The sequence below is a fragment of the Octopus sinensis genome, linkage group LG4 (assembly GCF_006345805.1).
Source record: "Octopus sinensis linkage group LG4, ASM634580v1, whole genome shotgun sequence".
NCBI lineage: Eukaryota > Metazoa > Mollusca > Cephalopoda > Octopoda > Octopodidae > Octopus > Octopus sinensis.
The window spans coordinates 86,841,320-86,868,959 of NC_043000.1; the positions used below are offsets into that span (position 1 = coordinate 86,841,320).

General features: G+C 33.1%; 1 protein-coding gene across 1 annotated transcript in view; it reads left to right on the forward strand.

The window, feature by feature from the left end:
• The window catches only part of LOC115210970 (tumor protein p53-inducible nuclear protein 1), a 28,239-nt gene extending 6,352 nt beyond the window's left edge, over positions 1–21,887 (forward strand). Inside the window, exons 2-3 of the mRNA XM_029779796.2 lie at positions 19,114–19,247; positions 20,273–21,887. Coding sequence (XP_029635656.1) covers positions 19,118–19,247; positions 20,273–21,114 — 972 coding nt within the window. The 5' untranslated portion in view covers positions 19,114–19,117 and the 3' untranslated portion in view covers positions 21,115–21,887. The remainder of the gene's footprint in view (positions 1–19,113; positions 19,248–20,272) is intronic.
• Positions 21,888–27,640: the final 5,753 nt, after the last annotated feature.

A 27,640-nucleotide genomic window follows, 5' to 3' on the forward strand; every position in this document is an offset into this window, starting at 1 on the left:
AGTCAAGCAGCCAGTTCCTCTGAGGTTTGTCCAAAGACATTTACAGTTAGAATTGATTCAAAAAACCAAAAGAGAATATATACAAGTAAGAGCAGTTTGCAGTGACGTGATGTCTGAAGATATTGATTGTTGACCGAGAGACATAAGCACTGGGGTGAATTGATCTCAGAATATAAAGTAATGTAACTAAGTATTGCTCGACATTTAGTCCAATACTCTACTGTTTCTGCCAGCCAAGGTGATCGCCTAGCCTGCTAAAAATAGCAGTTAAATTGCCTTTAGATCATACACAACGGCCTTAAAAATGATATCCAAGACTATTGTATAACATACTGTCTTGAATATAAGCCTGCTCATTCAGTGCTAACCTTCGGCTAAACAACAACAAGCAACATCTTTTGATGTTTGTCTATAATATAGATTAATATAGATTCTATATTAATCAAACATCAACAAGCAACATCTTCTGATGTTTGTCTATAATATAGACTCCATATTAATCAAACATCAACAGTCACTCCAAGAACGTCATTATTCTTTCACTTTCAGTTCTGCAATTCAGTGGAGGAACACAATATATCAGCTGTTTGTCTTCTGGCATCGGCATCGCAGTAATATATTCATGTAAAATATTTTTATACAACAACAACGGTACATGATGTGCATCAATTTAAGTACCACCACACAAGAAAGAAAATACGTAAACATAATATGCATTGAACTCTGGACAATATCAATTAAGTAGAGAGCAACAATTAACACTCTTATTTTAGCCAATTTTATTCTGAATTACCGTATTTACCATTATTTGTGTTTACAGTCCCAAGTAATTAAGGACAATGACAACAAAAGTCAATTTTAGCACAAGAGTTTATTTCCGTTATTTGCTCACCTACTTTTGTATCTTCGTTACGGAAACGATTTTCTTGAAACAAATATGAAAACGTCATCTGAATTAGTGTCAAGATCAAATTAGATCTGCCTAATTAATTAGATGAGGTAAAGTTAGATGTGCGTAATCAAATACTATAACTGATTAGGTGAGGTAAAATTAAAAAGGTTAACATGCAGTTTATTGTCGTAAAAAAAGTTTAAATTGCGCTGGATGTATATTGCCGGGAATGCGTTCGATAGTAGACAAGTAGGTTTTCTATGTTGGTTTAGACAGCATATATATGGTTGCAAAGTTGTGAACCATGATTAAAGTTAGCTGATGAGAGCATTCATGTACATACTTTCGAAAACAATTGCCCAGGTAAAAACGAGGATGACAGTGCAGAATGATAGTTGCTACATATGCTCTATTGTGAGCATATGTGGCAAAATAGATTCAGAGACCATGAATAAACTAAACGTACCTTTTATGCATAGTTTTCATGTTCGGTAAGTATAATAAAATTATGGGATTTCACGCAATATGCTTTTTCCATTTTTAGGACACTAATCTTGCATGCTAACTATCAGATATACCAAGTTAAATATTCCAATTAACTAAGCCAGGTAAAACTAGATGTACCTAGTTAAATAGTCCAATTAATTAAATGATGTAAAATTAGTTGTGCTAAGTTAAATATTTCAATCAATTGAGGTAAAATTAGATGTTCTTAGTTAAATATTCTGAGCTGACATCATTGAATGATATCTGCTAAGCATCTTTAATTAATTCAAATTTGCCTTCAGTCATCTTGTGGTAATTCTTAGCTTACAAAGAAAGCAGAGTTGAGGGTATGATTTCAAGATATTGAAAAGAAAATTAAATTTTCTTGCATTGAGTGGGGAAACCCTATCTTTGTTAGCCTTTTCATTGCCATATTTCTGATTGACTACACTGCATTTGTTACGATAAATTTTGTAAGTAAATGAAGAATTAAGATAACTTTGTCATCATTAAGGTGGTGTTTGGAATATAAATTAACACGAAATTTTGATGGAAGGTTTGAATTTGAGCTAACAGTTTTGAGGGCTGGTGGTGATTAGTTGATTATAGCGACCCCAGTTCTTGGATGGTACTTTATTTCATCGACTCCCGAAGGATAAAAAGTAAAATTCATCTCAATGGGATTTGAACTCAGAAAATTAAGAGCTGGAACAAATGTTACGACCTTTTTTTTTTTCTTTTTTCCTGGTGTTCTAATGATTCTGCTCGTGCACTGTCTTTAAGAAGGATTTCAAATTTTGGCAAAAAGCCTGCCATTTTAGGGGAAGGAAACGAGTCACATCAATCCTAGTGCTCAATCGGTTCTTTATTTTATCGACTCTGAAAAGATGAAAAACAAAAGTTGACCTTGACGGGATTTGAACTCAGAAAGTAAAGAACCATAAGAAATACCACAAGGCATTGTTTTGTGAGTCAATTCTGCCAGTCACCGCCGCTCTTAATGCGTTCAAATTTTGACACAAGGCCAGAAATTTTAGGGGAGGAAGGTTAGTTGATTACATTGAACCCAGTGCTCAACTGGTACTTATTTTATCGGTTCCCAAAAGATGAGAAGCAAAGTCGACCTCGACAGCATTTGAACAAAGATCATGAAGCCCGAAGGAAATGCCTCCTAACATTTTGTCTGGTGTGCTAACGATTCTAAGGGAAACAACTCCTGTTGGCCAATGTCAAACTCAGATAAACACGGTTAAGTGGCGATTAATTGCAATGACCTACTCGCACACGAAATTCTAAGTGTGAATCATAAACAACTGTAAAGAAATGGAAGGCCTTATTCTAACCTTTTATTTAATGTAACCGTTACAGGAGCTGTTATTTTCTCGCTCAGAACATTTCTAAAATACCTGCGTAAATATCGTTAATATCTAAAACAAAACAAAATCCAGTTCAAATATTTGATGTTTTCTAACTGTTCTTAATTGTTTACGTTTGTAATCAATTTTTTGTTTATTTCCCGTTGACAATTCTGTGGTATAAACACAATAGCCTTTTGAATGTGCTCAGACTTTAGTCTTCATTTTCTCGTCCGAGCAAAATCTGAAACTGTTGAGTAAAGGAAACACTTGCAGCTTATGAAATCATCTTTATTTTTAGACATACGCTGACTTTTATTTATTTATTTTATTCTCAGGCGATCGTGTTTATTTATTTCATTATTTATTTTCTTAACCGTGTCAAATAAGTGCGAGTAAGGTGGTGCGAGCAATTATAATTCCTTTCGGCATTGCAGGTACAGTGGTACCGTTAAACAACAAAAGCGCACGCGCAGCTATGTAAATGAATCAAAGAATCTTACATATGGACATTTTTCATGGTGTGTATGTGTCTGCATAGATACGAGGGGTGTATGAAAAGTTTTGAGCCTTGGAATCTTGTACCTTCATCAGGAGTCTTGGCAAGACTTCCTTTTGTATCATGCTTTGTTTTTTGGGGTTTTTTTTAGGCTCAAGACTTTTCATACACCCCTCGTACATACACCGTGTGTGTGTGTGTGTGTAGCTTGACCCTGCCTGTGATTTGAAACCAAATCCACCGGCTTTTTGCTTGTCAAAACGAGTGGGTAATCCTCCACACTAGATGATTGATGAGGAAATACTCCACCCCCTAGGACATGTACTGGTCAAGGAAAGGTCAGTCCTATGTTTAAAGTTTGACCTACATTACTGACCATAGTCTATATAACAGGGAATTTTTTATCTCTTCCTTGGAGGTGTAAACTATGACCAAGGAGCAACACCAGCTTTTGCGTCAGCCTTTACCAAGGGCAGCACTTCCCTTCGCCCTTTACTCGACATGCGAAGAGAGCCTTTCGACTGCAAGAAGGGCGATGCCGCTTTTATCCTTTCTTTTCTGGTCAGCACCATGCATTCCTTACCCTTTCACTCCCTATTGACAGACAACCTTTTACTAGACTATCAACTACTGACCAGTGAGCCATCCTTGTTGTCTCTATCACTAGAATTGCTACTGTCTCTTTAACTACCTGTTGAGCAAACGAATAAACATATGTAAATAATATTTTTTCATTCTTGGTTTTGATTCTCTGATGTTCACTGGTTACTCCTACACAAAGAATCTTGAAGTGTTACATACATCTGTACGCTACATTTAGTAGCGGGCTACATCATATCGAATTGATATGGCACATTACTTCCAGTCCGCTACATATGCAGTTAAATACATTACTGCTCTATGCTTTAGAATGTGCTTCTTCTTTCGATATATGATACATTGACGATATCTCTCTCTCTCTCTCTCTCTATATATATATATATATATATGTGTGTGTGTGTGTGTGTGTGTGTGTGTGTTTCTTTATTAGCCACACAGGACTGAACACAGAGGGGACAAATTACAAAGTAGAGCTTTTCTTTTTGGGGAGAATAAAAATAAAAAGGGGGTAGGTTTTCGATCAAAAGGGATCATAAAAAGAGAGAAAAAAAAAATATATATATGCCTGAGTTGTCTAAGAGACCATAAGTCAGGGAAAGGATTCACTCGTATCATAAGCCTAACTTTGCCTCTAACCCCAAATGCAGGCTGATAAACCCAGCGAAGTCTGAGATCAGACAGGTGAGGAAATGGCTCATCAGGAAGATCGGTAATGGCATTAGAAATGCCTCTGATCTCGTTCTATGGTGCAACACCAATGAAGTCATTGCCTGGTTTACGGCCAACAGTGATAGGAGTAGAGCTAGGTTTAATCAATTTGATATAATGGACTTCTAACCATCTATATCAAGGGAGCTCCTGTTAAAAGCACTGAACTTCGCTAGGGCCCATACTGAAGTCAACAACAAGGACATACGCATTATCATGCACGCCAGAAGAACCCTACTCTTCAGTAAGGGGTCTGCTTGGACCAAACACACTGACCCAGAGGGCTCCTTCAATGTGGGATTGGGTGATGTGATAGTGTGAACAAATGTGACCTAGTCGGTCTCTTCATCCTAGATATACTAAAAAAGAAATAACCTTCAATAAGCTTTGGCCTCTACAGGGACGACGTGCTGGCAGTATCAAGAGGGGCTAATGGCTACATGCTAGATAGGCTCAGAAAGGACCTCTCAGGCACCATGAACAAAAAAAAAAGGTGCTAATCCATCTCTGACAATAGAGAGCAGTCGCCATATTCCTTTCCATATCAGCTAACTCTGATGAGCGTAAAATTATTTAACTAGTGTTATCTAACACTCCATTGCATTCTTTACATGAAACCGATTGGTAAGACCAGCCGTGATGGATATTTAATACTATACATTTCAGATAATATATGTGTGTATAAAGTAGTAACAGTCAGAGAAAAGAAGATTCGATACCATAGTAAAAAATAATATTTTATTTTAGTCGAATCAGTTTCTTGCTACTCTGAGTTTCACCTGTGGGTGCACAGACTTCATTCATACACACACACACACACACACAACACATTATTTTTAATTAATAGAAGTTACAAAGTGACTCAAGATCCGAGTTTCCTGCACAGCACTTGAGTCATTTTGTAACTTTTGTCAACTATTTGCTCAGAGATCTCAAGATTTGTGTATAGCATTTATCATTGTAAAGACGATATGTACTTTACACAATTTATTGACTGCATTTTGTTGTCTCTTTGTGAACTCAAAGAAAAGTGCCTATGTATATGTGTTTATGATATATGCACAAACACTCACAGTCATGGTCTTCGGTGTTACTCATGTGTTTCCTTCTTCCTACCTCTCTTTCTTGCTGTATATACAATACGTGCATGTGTGTGTGCTGAGATGAGAATTCATAGCTTCCAAATTTCTTAAGAGAACTACTATATTTCACAGGAGAATCATCTGGATCTCATGTTACTGAAGGTTCTTGGGTAAAACTTTTCATAAAGAAAATTACCAGAGTAGATTGCTACAGCCTAATCTTTTGGACAATCAAAAAGTATAGTAATATTTTATCCAAGAAAAGCAGTCCATATCTAACTGAACTTTACTTTAAGATAAAGTGATGCATTCCTATAATTCTTTGAGCTCATGCCAAAGTCAAAATCCTTCTTCACCTCTCCTGATATGTTGTTGCTTTTTTGTTATTTTTTTCATTTAATTTTATTGTTTGATCCTCATAGTTCAATAGTCATTACATGGATTCTATCTTCTCCTCACTGAACTCTTTCAAGTCATTGATAGACACTTCTCTTTTATGCTCCCCAACCAAGTTATATATGACTTCTTCACATAGATTTGTCGAAAAATACAATTTCCTTGACTACAAGCTCTCACACACACCAGGCCACACATACTTTCCAACAGGGGATCAGGCATTTAGAACAAAGTTCCCTCCATGATTTCAGTATTATACGTACCAAATCTACAGTGGCAAAATGTTTCCTCCATAACTCTTTCAACATCATTCCACCATAAAAAGTTGTTTAAAACAGGTCCTGCAGCATATATTCCTTCTTTTGAAATTTGGTATCACTTGATCCATGGGCTGTAGTAGAGAAGTGATGTTGAGAGGTATTAAATAGTTGTTAAAAGGCCCCCATGTATGAATAACAACTGTATGGTATGTAGGATAAACCCACAGGTTAACTGTAAGATAGGAATATAGTCTATGACATACAGTGTACTGAGGGATGGTGCAGAAATAAAACAACAACATACATTGTGGAGACAGCACATAGCATAGGGAAGCAGATAGGTGAACACTGACAGGAGCGCAAAGAAGTGAAAAGCTCATCAATGCTTTAACAACATGCTCAATTAGAACATGGGGGCTTCGTTAATAACATAGAACAGATTACAAAGGCCTCACACATAGTAGTAGTCAAACCAAGCCTCGACAGAAAACATAAATAGAACAATAATACCTCTCCACTACACTATGGAACATGACAACTAAAAGCAATGGGGGAAAAAGACACAGATACGAACAGTATGATACATAAACCCAGATACACACCAAGACTCACATACACATAATTATGATGGAATGAGAAAACAAAAAAGAGAAATAATCAGTAAATAAATGAATAAAAATAAAGTAAATAAAGGACATGGGTACAAACAGTATAGTAAGCAGATCCATATACACACACACAAAGCACACATACAATATATGTAGACATGCACACACACAGATACAGATGAAAGATGAAAACACATGTGCAGATAAGGATACACACCATAGAAAGCCAGAATGGACTAGACAGGACAGGAGGAGATATATGGGATGGAGAGTCACTGGAGAGGTCACAGGACATGTGACAAAAGATTTAAAATAAAGGACACTGAAATAAGAACAATAATAAATCTGAAGTGATGAACTAGTATATAGTGCATGTGTTTATTTGGCAAAAAAAAAAGACCATCCCAAAATATAACAATATATATATAAGCTACTACACACATTTTTTCCTCTCCTTGTTTTTTTCTGTGTATCTTTCTGTAGAAGAGCGTAGGCTCGAAACATAAAAGGCTTTTTCTATTCCTGAGCGCTATACTAATACATCTGTTTGTTTGTACACCTTTTGTTTATCTTTTGTTTATTTTCGTAAACTTTCCCTGCACGGCTCAGTGGTTAGAGCGTCGAGCTTACGATCGTGAGGTTGTGAGCTCGAATCCCGGACCGGGCTGCGTGTTGTGTTCTTGAGCAAGGCACTTTATTTCACGTTGCTCCAGTTCACTCAGCTGTAGAAATGAGTTGCGACGTCACTGGTGCCAAGCTGTATCGACCTTTGTCTTTCCCTTGGATAACACTGGTGGTGTGGAGAGGAGAGGCTGGTATGCATGGGCGACTGCTGGTCTTCCATAAACAACCTTGCCCGGACTTGTGTCTAGGAGGGTAACTTTCTAGGTGCAATCCCATGGTCATTCATGACCGAAGGGGGTCTTTTATATATATATATATATATATTTATACATACATACATACGTATATACACATATATATGTATTATATATGGTCTTGAAGAAAACTGAAATAGTGTCTTCTACCTATGAATGCTAAAGACTTTATTCTAGGAAGAAAAATGAAATTACTTAAATATATAAAGTTTATATGCAATTTTTTTATGCAATTTCTGAACAAAAATCTTTTGTAATATTTACATATTCGATGTAAATTGGATTAATAAATTTATTTATTTATTTATTTATTTAATTCATTTCACTAAGAGAAAAGTGAAATTAATTCTTGGTGCAGGCATGGCTGTGTGGTAAGAAGCTTACTTTACAACCACATGGTTCCAGGTTCAGTACCACTGTGTGGCACCTTGGGCAAGTGTCTTCTACAATAGCCTCGGGCTGACCAAAGCCTTGTGAGTGGATTTGGTAGACAGAAACAGGAAGAAGCTCATTGTGTATATATATGTATATATTTGTGTGTGTCTGAGTTTGTCCCCACACCATCGCTTGACAACTGTTGTTGGTGTGTTTACATCCCTGTAACTTAGCAGTTTGGCAAAAAAGACCGATAGAATAAGTACTAGGCTTACAAAGAATAAGTCCTGGGGTCGATTTGTTCAACTAAAGGCAGTGCTCCAGTATGGCCGCAGTCAAATGACTGAAACAAGTAAAAGAATAAGTGTTATTTTCCCCTTGCAATAAGAACCAAACAAGCAATGAATGACTAGCTTACAATGCTACTAAAATTTTTGTGAAACATCTGTGTTCTATGCTCAGAAAAGGTGCAAATTTTATTGTGAGTGTATCTGTACTGAGTGATCTACTATTCAGCTATGTATGTAGAAGTAACATATAGCTGAATTCAGCACTTACAATAGCTAGAATTAGGTATATTTTCCTTATAACAGTACAACTGGAGATGGCTTGTGTAATAACTACAACAACTGTTACAGTTACTTCATCAGGGAAGAAGATTAGTTGGAACTGTTTCAACCAATTTCTATGTTTAAGTGTGTGTAGTGGGGTACAATGATGTTTTCATATGAGTAACATTTATGTTTCCTTACTGCTGAAAGTGACATGATTATCAAATCACTATTGAAGGATATTTTAAGAGTTTCTGTTCATGGAGTCAGTGCAAGTTTGGTGGGTGGTGTCTACTGCTGGTGGATGATGCCTGGTTGGGAAATGCTTGGGAAGCATGAAGGGTAGTATCATTGTACAGATGGCATGAGAGTGAGTGTTGTTGGAAGTGGTAGCAGGTAAATCATTAACATATAGAAGAGAGTGGATGATGAAAGCGAATGCTGGACATAGAGGAACAGAAGGAGCCTGAATATGGGAAATTTCAATCAGAGATCTGCATGCCAGATGGGTCAAAAACTTTGCTGATGTCAAGGGCATCTACATTATTTTCACCAAATGTCTCAAAGGTGAGAGCCCACTGGTAGATGATGCAGGACAGTAGGTCACTAGTGGATCTGGCTTTACCAAAACCATAATAACGGATGTGAAAGGCAAAAGAGACAGATCCAAGTTGTTGGCAACCATCATTGTTAATGATTATTATTGGAAATGAGTGCAATAGTTTCAAAGTTAACATGGTTAGAACATTGCTTTTTGAAAATGGAACATATTGTCTGTGTTTAGGTTCAGAGACTTTGCAGTGCTCAGACATAAAATAAAATATATAGTTTTGATATGATTGACTGGAACTCTTCAATACTATTTCTTTAATCGATTTTGTATCCCTTTGATTTTTTTTTTGTTTTTGTTATGCATTGTTTTCTTCATCTTTCCATATTACTCTTCAGAACTACTTCTCACCCACACATATAGGTTTCAAATTTTGGCACAAGGCCAGCAATTTTGGATGAGGTGGGTAAGTCAATTACATCCACCCTAGTTCTCAACTGGTACATTTTTTTTATCAACTTCAAAAGGAAGAAAAGTAAAGTTGACCTTGGCGGAATTTGAATTCAGATCATAAAGATGGATGAAATGTCACTAAGCATTTTGCTTCGCATGCTAATGATTCTGCCAACTTGCCATCTTTCCTCACATACACATTTAACTTAGATATGTAAACACTGTTTGGCTAAATGGTTAAAAGTTTGCTTTGCAACTGTGGGCTCCAGAAACTGATTCTACTACATGGACAATTGAGCAAATGTCATTTCTGATTATCTCAGATTGTCTCATATCCTGTGTGTGAAATTAGGCTGACAGAAACTGTGTGAAAGTCTGTCAGATGGATTATACCAATATTTCAAAGGTACAGCCTTGTTACACACTGTGAGTGGTTGATCCTGTTTGAGAATTATGTTAAGGGTACATGTAACTGTGGAGTACTCAACTATTTACATATTAATTCAGAAACAGGTAATCAGTTATCGGGCAAGTGACTCATCATCATGGAATGACAGAGAGCCACTTCTAATGTATATGGGACAGTAGGCGAAAGGATCTGTTAAATTGCTCAGGTCTGGTTTGGTACTGATCTCCAAGTGGAGAAATACTGGGACAAGCTAATGGGCAGGGTGGCCAATCTCAGAAATGGCCTGAGAGAAAGTTGTCTCTGAAAGGTTGGGCAAAGATGCATGTAGAGTGCTTGAGCTTTGCTGACTTACGAGTTTATGTTGAACACCTGTTGTCAAATTTAGGACAGATCTGGCTATCAGTTGAGTCCATTATGAAGATCATTCCAATGCCTTCCTTTGGCTGGGAAGGGCAGGCAGTGTCTATTTGTCTGGTGGCCTTAGTGAAAGAGGTTGTGTGGTGGACCAGATTGAAAGATAGATACTTTCCTTTTTGGCCAAGTCACATCAACTTTTCCAAGTTTCACTTGAAAAGGAAGGTGAAGATAAAGAGGGAAGTGCTGCCTCCCAGCAATTTTATTGAAAGGTAGGTGAATGTGGCAAGAATGGTCTGTGTAAGCAGACCTACTCTAAGCATATACCTGTAGGTTGAAGGCAGACAATGTGGAGAGGGTGCTTGTTCTAATGATCAGAGCAACTGTGGTTTTGTGGTGTCTTCACAAGCAGCCCTAGGAAGTCTCCCATTTTTTGGGGAATTTTTCATTTTTAAAATTTATTTTATAATTTTCAGTTTACACACCTCTCTATGTAATCCCACATTGTACTGTATTGTCCTCAATGTTTTTTTTGGCGGTAAATAAAGAAAGTGGTATTAGTAGGGTGGAAAGCTGGTTGAATTGCTAGTATATCAAGTAAGATGCTTGCCAGCATTTTTACTGGCTCTTTCTTTATATTCTAAATTCAAAACCTGCTGAGGTCAACGTTGGTTTTCATCCTTTTATGGTCAATAAAAGAATGTAGCAGTCAGGTTGATGTGATCAACTAGTCCCATCTCCCTCTAAAATTTCTGGCTTTTATGCCAAAATTTGAAACAATTATTAACGACAGGAAGACCAGCTCTTTATGTTCTGAGCTCAAATTCTGCCAAGGTGAGATTTACCTTTCACCCCTTTCAGAGTCAATGAAATAAGGTATCAGTCAAGATTAACCCCTGCTCAATCCTTCCCTCAAAACTGTTGATCTTATACATAAACAAGAGACAATTATTTGTGGACTTTTTTAATAGCTGTCACGATTTCATTTTAATTATGACAGCTGTTCTGAAAGTTCATCCAATTATTAATGGCAAAAATAATCCATTTGCTTTATTTTATTTTATTTTTTTAATTTTTTACCTTCTTGCAGTTTAATTGCCTAGTTCCATTTCAACCAAGTGATGACTAATAATTGTGTTATAATTACGACAATTCCAGATTCTTCTTTAAGTATGTTAAGCTACAAGTCAAGAATGCATTTGAAAGTTTTGTAACTGAATTCTTTCTTGTCTTGCATTCTTCAAATACTTTCTACCTGATGTATCCCATTTTGTGACACTACACATTACATAGTTATTGTTTTTGTTTGTTATTTTTTTTTTCCTTTTTTGTTAATTTTTTCCATGGATTCTTACAACTTGTATCAACTTCATATTACCTTGGTAACTGATTCAATGTTTCTTCTTCTTCTTCTTCTTCTCCTCCTCCTCCTCCTCTCCTCTCCTTTCTCCTTTCCTTTCTCCTTTCCATTCTCCTTTTCCCCTCCTACCCTTACTCTTCATTTTCCTCCTTCTTCATACAGCACCACCCAATTTTTTTACAGAAATATCCCAAAATTTTACCATAGTTTTGCAAACTAAAATTAAATGTAAAATATAGAAATCTTATATATTTCCACACATTCCATAATGTCTTTTTGCAAAGTTTTAAAACACCAAGTCATCATATGAATACTTATATATATCTTTGAGTATTTTAATATAATACCAATTATTTTTGTAGACGCAATAATTATGCACAGTAGTGTGCTTATATATGTGTGCCCATATACTTATACATACATACATACGTACGTATGTGCATGCATGCATGAATGCATGCATACATACATACATACATGCATGCATGAAGACCAAAGCTTTGTGAGTGGATCTGATAGTCGAAATCTGAAGGAAACCATCATATATATATAGTATATATCTGCATGTGTGTGTGGGGTGTGTAGATATGTGTATGTTTATATTTTTAGTGATATTTAAGAGAATTAACAGAGTGACTATTTTGATAAGTGCCAACACACAAAACTCTCAGACCTTGAGTCACTCTGTTACTTCTGCTAAATGTGTGTGTGTGTGTATATATGTGTGTGTGTGTGTGTGTGTGTGTGTGTAGATAGAAATATATGAGTATATGTATATTTTTATTAATATTTAAGAGAATTAACAGAGTGACTATTTTGATAAGTGCCAATATATATATATATGAATGGTTTAACCCACTCACTAGACTTACACCCAAAGACATGTCACTCGCTCACTTTTTTTCTTATGCTCTGACATGAACAATATTCTTCAATGTATCCTTTATGTTTTTTTAAGATGCTACAGTGTGATCTAAGACATATTTGATTGCTATTTCTAGCAGTTAAAGTGATGCTATTAAGAACTCTCTCCTTAACTCATATTCTTGAAATTTAATGTTTATATCTATGCAACCATTAATTAAAAACTGGTACTGACCAAGAATTCTTCACATAGCATTTCAATGAATATAGCTTTCGTCACTGAAATGCCATGTAAAGAAGAATTCTCAGTAGAAATTTCAAGTGACATAATAATGGCACTAATAAAATTGTGATGATCATGAACATAGCAACTTCCTATTTCCTCTCTTTATAAGTGTGTGTGTGTGGCATGGGTGTATTATGTTTGTGTCTATATATGTCAGTCTGTCTGACTGTATATATACATGTGTGTGTGTGTATATATATATGTGTGTGTGTGTGAGAGAGAGAGAGAGAGAGAGAGAAAGAATAAGTTCAAGTAGAACAATTGAAACTTCTGGGGGAGTCCAGAAAGAAATATTTCTAATAAATATTCATCATATCAAAATGATAGCCTGCTAAAGCAAGCAATTAAAATATGAAAATAACAAGTAAAAAGTTTGTTATAGGCATGTATAGGATAAAATCTTATATAAAACACTACTAACAATTATAAAAATGGAGAAGAGATGTTAAAAGTTCAAATTAGAATTTAATTTCCACATACAACCGTTTCAAATAGCAATACAAACATGTAAGAAAAAACATTAATTATAATAATTATAATTTAAATAGTTTGTATTACCATTCTCATCAGTGTAAAAAATTGTGTTATAATTCTCAGTGTAAAAAATTATATTACCAGTTTGTATTACCATTCTCATCAGTGTAAAAAATTGAAGGAAAACATCTTTGTTTTTTCTTCTAAATTATTTTTGGTAATACTTTTTTGATGTTTCCCTTTAATTTTTTACACTGACGAGAATGGTAATGCATAACTATTTTAATTATTATTATTATAATTAATGTTTTTTTTTACATGTTTGTATTGCCATTTGAAATGGTCATATGTGGAAATTAAATTATAATTTGGATGTTTAACATCTCTTCTCCATCTTTATAATTGTTAGTAGTGTTTTATATCAGATTTTATCTTATACATGCCTATAACGAACTTTTTACTATATATATATATATATATATATATATATATATATATATATATATATATATACATATATATGCATATATGTATAAATACACATATATATATGTATGTGTGTGCATGTATATACATACATGTGAATATATGTTTATATAAATGTCTATATATAAATATACATCAAGTAGGTACTGTAAATTTAGGGTGAATACTTGATAAGTGTAAGCACCTGCATATGCCAGATATTTATTTTATATAAATATACATCTGTATGTGTTGTGTGTATTTATATTGATCTATCTATCTATATTTATGTGTGTGTGTCTGTGTATATACACAAGGGGTGCTGAAAAGTTGCTGGCTTTAAGGGCATCCCGAAAGGCCTGGTTGGAGGCCCAAACTTCCGAGTTCTTTTACAGGGCTTAGAAAAACTAAGGGACCACCGCATTAAGCCTGTGAATCTGAGAGGGGAATATGTTGAGTAAAATCGTAATTAATTGATTCTCCTGCATTTTCTTTTACCCAAAGCCAGGAACATTTCAGCTCCTCCCCATGTGTATATATAAATGTGTGTGTGTGTGTGTGTGTGTGTGTGTGTGCATATTTGAGGGAGATTTCACTGGAATTTGTAATAGATCCAGAAGCTACATAGGAGCTCTGCCACTGATTGTTATCTAGCCCCAGGTCAATTCTGACCAAGCAAATCTATGATCACAATCATTCAAGTTATGACCACCCCATCCTTTTGGACAATATCTTTGATCACTACTTCATAAAATACATCCTTCTATGTTTTCTTTTTTTTTTAAATCAGTTGGGTATAATTCCATGGAGATTCAGTTACCATTCCTAATAAGCCAAGTTACAATATTGTGTCAGTTATAAACAATGGTGAGAATCAAACAAAAACATCTACTTCTTGAAAACCTTAATAATGTTTGTTGTGTCGAGGGAGAGTCATTATACCAATATAATTAACACACACTGGTTCAATTGCACTCCTTTTCTTTATTATTAGTCAATTGCTTAAATATCCAACTAACTAATTTGTTTTTCTCTTGAAGTCAATAGTCATTGAAGAGGTTGCTAGTAACAACTGAAGAGCTTTGACAAACAAAAACAAAACAAATTAGCTGGATATTTAACCAATTCACTAATAATAAAGAATAGGAGTGGAATTGAACCAGTGTGTGTGTTGATTTAATTATATTGGTATAATGACTCATGTATTGAAACAACAAAATTTGTTTCAAAACATGAATTCACATAAAAAATCTTGCAAACCAGATACAAAAATGAAGCTTAATAATGTTTCTGTGGAAACATATTTTCCAAAGAAAACTATTCTACTTTTCTTGTTAATGGATATTTTAACTTGTATGATTTAATAGCAATTAATGTTAAATTCCTTTTGTTTTGATTTTGTGTATTTGTTCATCTGTTTATTTCTCTGAGTGTGTTTTGGTTTGATTTATGTTTATCACTATACTCTTACTCTGTGATCTGTTTATACATCTTTGTTGATATACCTCTCAATGTGGACAATTATCTTCTCCTTTAGCACCAGCCTGACAACACCTTGTGTGTGAATTTGGTAAACAAAAAGGAAGCCCATAGTGTGTGTGTGTGTGTGTGTGTGTGTGTGTGTGTGTGTGTGTGTGTGTGTGTGTGTGTGTGTGTGTGTGTGTATGTGTGTGTGCATGTCTGTGTTTGTTTTGCTTTGTCTTGATATCACATGATTGTTGTAAGCAAGCATCACCATCATACAAGCAGTGTCCTTCATTTCCAATCTTCCATGAAGAGCACACTTAGCCATGGTGAAATATTACCTTGCTTTGAAAGAGGTGAGAGTTGGTGACAGGAAGAGCGTTTGGCCTTTAAAAATATCTACTCCACTGAATTTTGTCTGATCCATGCAAACATGGAAAAATGGATATCCAAAAGATGATCATGATGATGACAATGATGGCAGTGGTGATGACATTGATGATGACATTGATGATGATTTAAGATAAAAATAAAAGAACCTACTTCTTGACACTGAGATTATAATATATTTCTTTTATATATACTGTTCAAGAATAGGAACAGCTCAACATTAAAATGGTGAACAGACTTACCTGTTGCATTTGCTACATATTTATATACATGTTTCATATATGCTTCTACACTCATAGAGCACGTGCACATACACACATGAATGTATGCAATTTATCCTTTAAATTCTGGAACAGAACTATCTTATTTCATACCTGCTGACTTACCTACCTAATGGCTTGGCAGCTTTCCTAATTTCTATTTTGTTTCTTGGCTCAGAAGGGTAAGTTAATATTCTGGTGTAAGGAAAGTTTCCTTTGTTCCAATAACTTTGCAATTTAGGTAATCGGCACAAAAATTCCTTTGCCAATTTTTTTGTATTTTTTGTTCTATTTTAATTCATAATCTTTCTTTATGGCTAATGCTTTCTTTTAATGTTAGCAAGTACTTTCTAAGTTATTTTTCTAACATTCAACATTTAAGGCTCCTGTATGATGGGCTTTGTCTTTTCATTAGTTGATGCTTGATACACAAAGATGGAAAATTGGCAAATTTGTTAGGACATTGAATAGTATGCCTAGCAGTATTTGTTCTAAGCTTAAATCCCACCAAAGTCAACTTTGCCTTTTATCCTTTCAAGGTTGATAAAAAAAAAATACCTATTTGAAAAATGAATTACCAGCAATGTTAGAGGAATGAGACAAGATGCTTTGTAGTATCTCTTCTGATTCTTAGTGTTCTGACAGCAATGACTGTCACATCACTTGTCAAACACTTTCCTTGGATGAAAGAGGAGACTTGCATACATGGGTATCTACTTGTCTCCTACAGAAAGTGAAACCTTGCCTAGACGTGCACATATAGGTGTAAAAATACATGACCAACACTGATTGATAGAGACTCTACCTTGATCCAAAGGGATTATTTCTAAAGTTTATAGCCTTAAAGAAAATGAGAAACAATGTTTCTACCTGGATAACATAAAAGTAAGAAGAATAGAACTTAGTACTACCAGCCAGTGAAATATTCATTAATTCTAGTGTAAATTGTCTGACGACAGCAATCAGCAAGTTGAAGCAAAAACTAATGAAATACCCTTTGCATAAGGGCTTCTCAATTTATGAGAAATAATAGCCAAATCTCCCTCTATTTACGCCCTGAAATCATAGCAAAACAGGTGAAGGTTCGCACTAGGAAGGGCTGTTGAAAACCTGCCACTTGACTGCAGAAAATCTGCCTTGATGAACTCTGTCTGACCCATGCAAACATGGGAAAGTGGAAAGTAAAACAATGATCATGGTGGTGGTGGCGATGATGATGATTTTGTCTTATGTGCTTCCAATTCTATCTATGCACTGCCATTGCCAGTCTTTTACACTAATTTCAGAAAGTAACTCTATTTAAATAATATCTACTTTATACACAACACACCTTAAATTACAAGAACTGGTTCTTCTGGTTTATGCTGTGTTGTGCATAAAAATAATATTTCTTGATCAATAACAAACTGTCAAAAGCAAAAATATGCAAATTAGTCTAACCACTTGTATGCTAGCAAAATTTTAGATTTCTTTATATAATAGTTGGTCTATGGTATATTATTTAGTACATGCTCTGAGGAGTGGTCACTAACTTATGGAATAATTTCAGGAGATATGTTCTTTCTTTTTTTTTCTGTGCATCAGTTGTATAGAAAGAATGTATCTATATTTTATATTTAACCCACAGTGAGACTTTATAATATTTAATATCTAATTAGAGGTGCACTAAGCAGTGTTGAATGAGAGCAATCATTTTGAACATGTTCACATACACTTGGACATGGAAATATATACAGTGCAGAAACTGACTCAAGAGGAAAAAATTCTCCTTATTGACTATATATGTGCAAAATACACCATTGTGTTATGCATGATGTCATCAGACTGTAGGACATGTGTTTCTGCCTCCTTTACACATTTGTCTGCTATGAGTACCGAGTTTTCATGCATATCCACTAAGAACTTCTTGTTCTTATATCATAACAGCAATAGTACATTTGCTGATGTGTCCAGCTTTGTCAAACTGGAATTAATTAACTAGAGGTGCACTAAGTAATATTGAATGAAATATAGGTATGTACAATCATATTTAATATGTTCGTGTATGCACAGATATGGAAATAAATACACTACAGACATTGTTTCAAGAAAAAAATTCTCCTTATAAATAATATGCATGTTAGACAGCCATTGGACTATGGATAATGTCAATGGACCATAAAATATATGTCTTCCTGCATCATTACACATTATCAGCTACAAATACTGAGTTATTATTCATAGCCCTAAGCAAAAAGGCAACAAGCTGGCAGAATTATTAGCATGCCAGGCAAAATGCTTATCAGCACTTTGTCCATCTTTGTTCTGAGTTCAAATTCCAGTGAGGTCAACTTTGTCTTTCATCCTTTTGGGGTTGACAAAATAAGTACAAGTTGAATTGACTTAGCCCCTCCCTTGAACTTGCTGGCCTTGTGCTAAAATTTGAAATCTATATTATAACAAGCAATGGTGCATTTGCTGATGTATGCAATGGTGCATTCACTGATGTGTGCAACGGTGCATTCACTAATGTGTGCAAAGTTTTGTTATGTTGGAATTAAATAATTAGAAGCACACTAGATAATTTCTGCAGTGTATGGCTTGCCATGTACACAAACATGCTAAATATGATTGTATACACCTATAATAAATGCTTTACTTTACTTTGGCTGTGCTTCCACCCGGCCCATGAAGACAAAGTCATTTTGCCAAGCATCTTGATCTACCATCACTACCTTCAGTTTGTGAATAGAATCCAATCTTGTGTCCTTTTTCAGATAGCCAATAAATATCAGACAACATCTCCCTCACCATGCTGTAGTTCCCAGAGCACAAGTTTTACCTCTTCTTCTTTCTGGTGCTGCAAGCAATGACCTGATATGCAGAGATGATATTCTCTGATCTTGTTGGCTATTTTTAACCATTTTGCATCCAGGGCCATTCATAGCATCCTTGTATATATTAAATAACTCTATGTATTTGGCAGGCTTAAACTTAATATGAGAGGAGCAAAAAGTTGAAGGATTTCATTTTTTTTTTATTACTATTTTATATATATAGATATATATATATATATCCCTTAATAATTTTGGCCTCTTTCTTTCTTTCTATCTAGAACAATGCTGAAAGGAGTGGCTGATTTTTTCTTTGGAACTGGCTCAGCAGATTCAGAACAGCAATGTGAAGAACTCAATATAAAAACTCATGTGACTGAAGAAGACTGGATTTTTGTTGAAACACAAACTCAAGGTACTCTAGTTTTCCAAGCTCTCATTTAATTCATTCTAATTTATTGAAAGGAAATGCAAGCAATAGAAATTATGATTATAGTGTGGGAGTATTTATATAAATATGTATATATGTATGTGTGTATATCAATATGTATATGTGCACACATAAATATGTGTGTATATGTATGTGTGTGTGTATGTATGTGTGTTTGCATATGTATGTTTGCATATGTATGTATGTATGTATGTATGTGTGTGTATGCATGTATGTGTAATAGGATAACAGCATGAACTGGCAAAACAACTGATATCAGTTAGATTAGGATATTTATATCTTTAAACATGATGGTTGAGTCATCACATAAGTATAGATCATAAGAAGAAAGGAAGTGATAAGGCGTGTAGAAAGTCTCTTTATGCTGTTTGAAGAAATGATGCACAGATGGTGCTGTTCATATAGCAGCATTCTGTTCTATCATTGGAGGGAGAATGAGATACAGCAGCAATCCATTCCATCATTCGAGCTCAGACATACACAGATAGGTAAATTGCAGAATAGTTGAGAGGTTCATTTTGCAATGATGAGCCCCAGATTCAGTTCCACTACCCTGGCATCTTCGGAAAATGTTATTTGTATACTCTCAGGCTAACCAAGACCTTTTGAGTGAAATTGGGTTGAGGAAAACTGTGTACAAGCCTATTGGATGGAATGTGTCAATAATTCAAAGGTTCAGCCTCACTGCTCATTCTACCTATGTATTTCACAGACATTTATACCTTAATTACTGATATAATTCACAGGGTAGATGTGTCTGAGGAATACTCATTCATTTATATGCTGATTCAATGAGTCTGGTAATTTAGTTGATTGACCAACTCATGGTTGGAAATTCTGGCCAAAATCATTAATTAGTAAGTGAATAGAGACTACCACTGTAACAAAAAGACATATGTCATTTGTAAATTTAAAATTTTATCTTTGAAATTTATTTTCTAGTTATTTATTACCTACATATTTAATTCTATTGCTGATTTATATTTCAGATGCAGTCGATGAATCGCTACCATCTGTGACCTTAGAAACTGCTGATAATACTGCTGCAACAACTGAAGATATTCATTTAGATACTGCCAGTTCTAAGCAAGACTGTAGTAACAACAGTAAATGTGATGAGCTGGAGGACATTACTGTGGTTCATCCACATCTAGATTTAGTCCCAATAACAAAAACCTGTACAAGGGACACTGCCCTACCTGCAGAACACTCACTTGTACGGCACTCAGATTATATTTGTATATTCTCGGTCTGTCCAAGTGAGAGCTGGATTGTAGATCCACCAGCTTGCTTCACTGCCAGTCAGAGAGGCTCTGAAGAATCTTCAGTTTTACAAACAACAATGGAAAATCTGTTGATAGAGCATCCTAGTATGTCAGTATATGACTCATATTCTCGAAGCATCAACAGTGATGGAGACGATGATGATGGTGATGATGAGGATGATGATAATGACGAAGAAGAAGGAAGGGTTGTGGCTGATAATGATAATGTTGAGCATATCACTGCTGTTAATCTTCATCCAGTATCATCTTTTAGAAATATTTCACTGCCGTTAACCAGATCTCAGCCTGTACACAACAACCAAACCGGTCGTTGTCATCAAAACCTTACCAATGCTCAGCCACTTCTAACCAAATTAAAAACATACCGTTTGATGTTACAAAAACAATCATATGAACAGAGCCATCATTACAATAAAAAGTACTTAAATAGAAACAATAAGTTGGTTGAATATAGCCACCTTGGCAAAAGGCAACGTCATCGTGCTCGCTACCAGTGCCCAAGTGGTCGTATGAATGGTAGAATTGGACAAAGGAGAGCTTTCTAAACATGAATATTTTTTTTAATAATTCTGTCAGTTGAAATGTACGATTGAATTTTTGAGAACTAGATAAACAAAAATAATGTCTTTATTAATTTAGAGGAGGTAGTGTTTGTACCGTGATGTAGTCTCACTTTGTGAGAGACAGATAAGATAGCATTATTTAGTTTTTAAATATAAATTCATTGATTGATTCTGTGACTTTTTTAAATTTTATTTTTATATCTATACTGCACTGTAACAGAAGGTACAACTGCATAGTTCCTGACACTTTTTTTCTAAAATCTTAATCAAGAGAATTAATCATTATATAGAGAACAATTTAGATAAAGTTTTAGATAAGAAAAATAAAATTATTTAAAAGAAAAAAAAAATTAAAGAAAAATACTTATTCTGTTTGATTTCTGAGTTCATCAGTAATATATTATATATTATCTTAGTTTTGTAATTACTTTATTATAATGTTTTAAACAAATATAGAAATATTATTCATGGAATAACTAAAACAAAAACAAACAAAAAAATGTTTTAATAAGTAATTATTAACATTCTTTAACAGACATCATTTTAATTTGAATAACCCAACTGTAAACTTCAAACAGCTTAAATAACAGTATCTTCTTAGAGTCTTTTTCTTTATCCGCTCTCTCTCTCTCTCTCTCTCTCTCTCTCTCTCTCACTACTTCTACTACAACTACTACTACTATAACTCCTAGATGTGTACTTATTTTAATTCATGTGTTTACATGCATGTTTAAAATAACACACATTTCTGATATGAAAAATTTCATAATTAGAATAAATGTATGTAATTCTTTGAATATTGACACTTCCTGGTATAAGATAAGGAGCCAAAAAAAATCTTTTAACAGAAGACAGCAGTAAATATAAATAAGAGCCCATTTTGACTGTTAATTTTTTTATTTTCATTTCCTCGCAAACTATATATGTATATATACATACACACACACATGTGTAAATATTCATATATATATATATATATATATATATATATATATATATATATATGTATGTATATGTGCATATGTATGTAAGTTGTCTAAAAGTCCATAAGCCAGGAAATAATGGTTACCTCTGATGAGTGCAGGGTTACATAATCGGATTGTTACTTAACACTCCATTGAATCCCTAGCACAAAACCGATTGGTAAGATGAGCTGTAATGGATATATAATACTGTACGCTTTGGATAATATATATATCTATATATAAATTAGGATAAATATTACTTTATATTATTGGTTCCAACATTTCACCATTCAGGTTGCTTGGAAACTTGCATTGAATGTTTCAAGTGCATGTGGATGCTTAACCAGAACAGATCATCAGGGAACACTTCATTGTATTAAGAAGATACATTAGTTCTCTGTAACTTAATGTAATAAAGTGTTTGCTATTGATCTACTCTGGATCACTTGGAATATCCTTATATATACATATATATATATATAAGGGAAGAGAAAATAGTGCTTGAGTAAAAAAATCAAATTGCAAGTTATAACTAATTTCTTCCTGTTGGTGTTTGAAAATATTCTACTGTTATTTATTGCAAATGCATGCAAGCACGCATGCACACACATGAACACACACACATACATATGAAAGAAAGAAAATAAAAAGAAAATAAAAAAAAATTAATAAAAATAATATCTAAAAAGCCAGAAAAATCAAATAAACAAAAAAAAATTATCTAGATTTTTTTCTCGTTTTTTAAGTTATTACAAATTTTCTAAAAGGTTCTTCTTTTCAATATTATAATAATTTTAATGTAAAAGGTACTAGTATAGTTTTAAGCATACTAACACATGAATCTTTGTGCCAAGTATTTGTGAGTTTGTGTTGTTGTTGTTATAATTGTCTGACCCTGAATCAGCTCTGATTGAATAGATCAATCATCTAAGCTGTTTCACTTTCGACAGCTCCTGTCATAATATGTCTTGGATTACATTGTCGAATGTGTCCTTCCTTTTTTAAGATTGTAGTGTTGATTTCAAGGAGATTTAGCTACTGTTTCCAGCAGGTCAAACAACTACATAAATACTCCCTTCTTGGTGTGTGCATATATGTGTGTGTGTGTGTGTATGTATTTGTCTGTACACGTTGGTGTAAATTAGTAATATTTCTGTCATTAAATGAAAATTACTATGGCATAAACATCTCAACACTAACAGTTATCTTAACTATGCAACACTTTTATATATATATATACATGTATGTATATATGTATGTATATATATATGTATGTATTTATGTATATATAAATATAATGATATATATATAAATATATATAAGTATATATATATGTATGTATATATATGTATATATATATGTATATATATATATATATATATATATATATATATATATATATGTATATTATATATGTATGTATATATATATGTATGTGTATATATGTATATATATATATGTATGTATATATGATCATCATCATATTCTCCTTGTCTTGACAAGTGCATACTGATTGTAAACAGTCCCAATGATATCATTTGTTTGCAACCCTCCATATAAACATGACCAGGCTGTTTAAAGTTTGATAGGCTGGAGGATTTATTACCTTGCTTGGAAATAAGTGAGGGTTGCCATCAAGAAGAGAGTCCAGACATAGACAATTCTGCCTCAACGAAGTCTCACGTGGCCCATGCAAGCATGGAAAAGTAGACATTAAAATGACAACAATGATAATACGCGCACACACACATACATATAAATTTATAAACATATATATACATATATCTTCATACATATATGTGTGTATATATATACACACACACATATATATATATATGTATATATATATATGTAGTATATATATATATATATATGTATATATTATATATATATATATATTATATATGTGTGTGTGTATATATGTATGTATATGATGACTTAAGTAAGCATTTACTATTTGTTTTTGTTTTTTACCTTTTTATTACTTTTTGGTGAGGGATACTTAGGTTGATATATTTACTGATTTAGATAATATTCATGTTTAAAACTTCAGTTCAAAATGAAAATAATAAAACAACAGATATATACATATATATGTATTATATATATATATATATATATATATATATGTATATATATATATATATGTATATATATATATATGTTTGTGTGTGTATGAATGTATATTTTTAAAAATGTATTTTAATACGACTTCATTAATCATTAAAATGTTTTTGTAACATTTTTTTTAGTACATTTTGTTTTAAATTTTGAAAAAAAAAGGGAAAGAAAATATACTAGAACATGTTCACCTTTCTCCATTTTCTTTGATTATTATTATTTATTTTTTATATATTTTTTATTATTATTGTTAATTTTATATATTTAATCATCAGTTGGATGATATTCTAGTTATGTTTATTTAAATTTTTCTAGTTACATTTATTTAAATTTTTCATTTATGTGCATGTATATGTGTGGGTGTGTAACCATTAACAGATAATTTAAAGCTGAATCTTGAATGAAAAATTTAGAATGAAAATTTAAATTTTCCTTTTGCTCGTATATGTGAGTCAGTGAGTATTTGTATGAATAAAGCAGAACCAGAAAATGGATGATGTATAAAAGAAAAAAAAAATTGGAAAAAATTAGCACAAAAACAAATCAAAAAAATTCATTCCTTAAAAGAAAAACAATAAAAAACAAACTTATGTTGTCATCAATTATTCATTTCGATGATGATGTTTAACAAAATTTCTTTTAAAAAAGTACATCTCATATCATATTTTATAAATATATATAAATATATATATATAAAAACAAAAAATACGACCATTTTTCTTTTGTATTTTTAAGGGAGATTATCCCAGGATTCCTTTTTGTTCCAATTTTTATTTTTTCTAGTTTATATTTTTTTCTCTAATTCATATTTATTTTTCAAAAACGAAAAAAGTCCATTAAACATAGTAGTTTTCTTAGAAAAATAATTATAATTTAGCTAATTATGATTTGCAAAATTTCTTTGATAAATTTGTTCATTATTTTATTTGTATGTATGTTGTTGTTGTTATTATTATTATTATTATTATTATCATTATTATTATTATTATTTAATTTTTTCCCCTTTGAATGCATGCATGTCTAAAGTATAAATGTTTCTTTTATTGAATGTCACTGAATGTTGAAAAAAAATATGAATTATGAACTTCTGAAATGTAATTCAGTAAACAGGTAAAAAAAAAAAAAGATCAAAACAAAACAAATAAAAAAGAGAAATATAAAATGAATAAACAAAAAGAAAAAAGAGATAACAAACACAAAAAAAAAGAATGAAAAAAATAGCAAAAATGAAAAATGAACTAAAAATGATATAATTCTTTCTTTTTTCAATTTCTTGATACATCTTTCATCGAGTTATGTATCATTGTGCCATAATGATTTCAAATTTTAGAACAAGGCTAAGTTGATAACATTGACCCTGGTGTTTAACTGGTACTTATTTTATCAATCCCAAAAGGATAAAAACAAAGTTAACCTCAGCAGAATTTGAACTCAGAACACAATGAGTCAAAAAAAAAAAAATCCACTTGTCCAACTCTAATAATTCTGCCAGTTTGCTACCTTAACCCTTTAGTGTTTAAACCGGCCATATCCGGCCAAAGTTTTCTACCTATTTTATGCTCAAACTGACCATATCAGGGCTCTCACCCTAACCTACATTGACATTCTAAAAATAAAATCATGTCGTTGAAACCTCAAAGCTATAAGATAATGCATGATTAATTAAAACAATTTGATTAAAAAAATTATACATTTAACAGAGTAATCTGAACACTAAAGGGTTAATCAATAATAAAAATATTATTTATAATAATAAAATATTATTTATACTATAAAATTAATAGTAAAAGTCCAATACCAGCCATTTTGGAGGAAGAAGCAAGTCCAGTGCTTGACTGGTACTTACTCTATTGACCCTGAAATGATGAAGAGTTAAGTCAACCTTGGTGTAATTTGAACATAGAACATGAAGGCTGATGAAATACTGCTAAGCATTTTATCCAATTCACAGCCTTAATTAATAGTTATAATATTAGTTATTGATACTCAATATGAAGGATTATTATAAAGTGGAAAGCTGACAGAATTGTTAGCACACAGAGCAAGGTGCTTAGTGGCATTTTCTCCATCTTCATGTTCTGAGTTCAAATTCCACCAAGATCTACTTTGTCTTTCATTCTTTCAGGGTCAATAAAATAAGTACCAGTTGAACACTTGGGTTGATGCAATTGACTTACCACTCCCCTTACCTTGTGACAAAATTTTAAATCAATATTAAGAATTCTTATTTTTGCAATCTGAGTTTGAATTCTGTCAAGTTTGTTTTTGCCATTCTTCTTTTCAGGATTGATATAAAAAAAGTACCAGTCAACTTTTGCTGTAAATACAACCAACCACCTCCTCCAAATTTTCTGCTCTTCTGCCTCAGCAAGTCATTATTATAAGTGTAGTTAATGTAGCAAAGTAGCAGAATAGCTTGAACATCAGAAAAATTGCTTTGGAATATTTCTTCCTGTTCATTGTATTCTGAGTTCAAATCCTGCTTCAATCAACATTCCCTTTCATCTCTCCAGGATCAATAAGATATAGTACCAGTCAAATAATGGGGTTGTTGATACCACTCCTCTCAAAATTACTGGCCTTGTGTCTAAATCAGAAATCATGAATATAGTTAATAACAAAACCAATGAACAACTGGAAAATGCATAATGGTACAGGTATCCCAAATCCTTGGGATGAAGCATGTTTCAGAATTTAAAATTTTTAGGATTTTGAAAATTGTAGTATAGTATATTCATAAGTAAAATCCTTGATTAAGAGTCATGGTTCTAAGGAATAGCCTAGATGGAAACCCCTGACCCCACTACAATTTTGAAAACAAAATTATGATTTGTTAAGAAATTAACTTCTCAACCACATGGTTACTAGTTCAGTCCCACTGTGCAGCAATTTCAATAAGTTTCTTCAATTGTAGCCCCAAGCCAACAAAAGCCTGGTGAGTGGATTTAAGAGAGGAAACTATAAAAAGTCTTTGTATGCATGTGTGTGTGTGTTAGTTTATGCACATTTGTGTCACCTTGTCTTGACATGTAATAGTTATAAATGAGTATCAATGTCATCCAGTTCCCATATTCTGCAAAATATGAGGAAATATTACTTTATTTCAAAACATGTAAAGGTTGACATTAGGCAGAGCATTTGGCCATAGGAAATCTGCATTCTATAAACTCCATCAAGTATGGGAAAGTGGACAGTAAAATAGTGATGATGATGATCTGGATTATGTGACAAAATGTTCTATGACATTTGATATTGCTTTCTTTGTACATAGGCATTTTAAACTTTGTAATTTTCAAAGTGGAAGAAATTAAAGATGTGTTGTATCTGCCATAATGTTCCTAAATTTTTACAGTCTAAATATGCAATGTAAATCACTTCAACAGGGAGGATTGGAACTCCACTGTGGCCTTGATGTACAACAA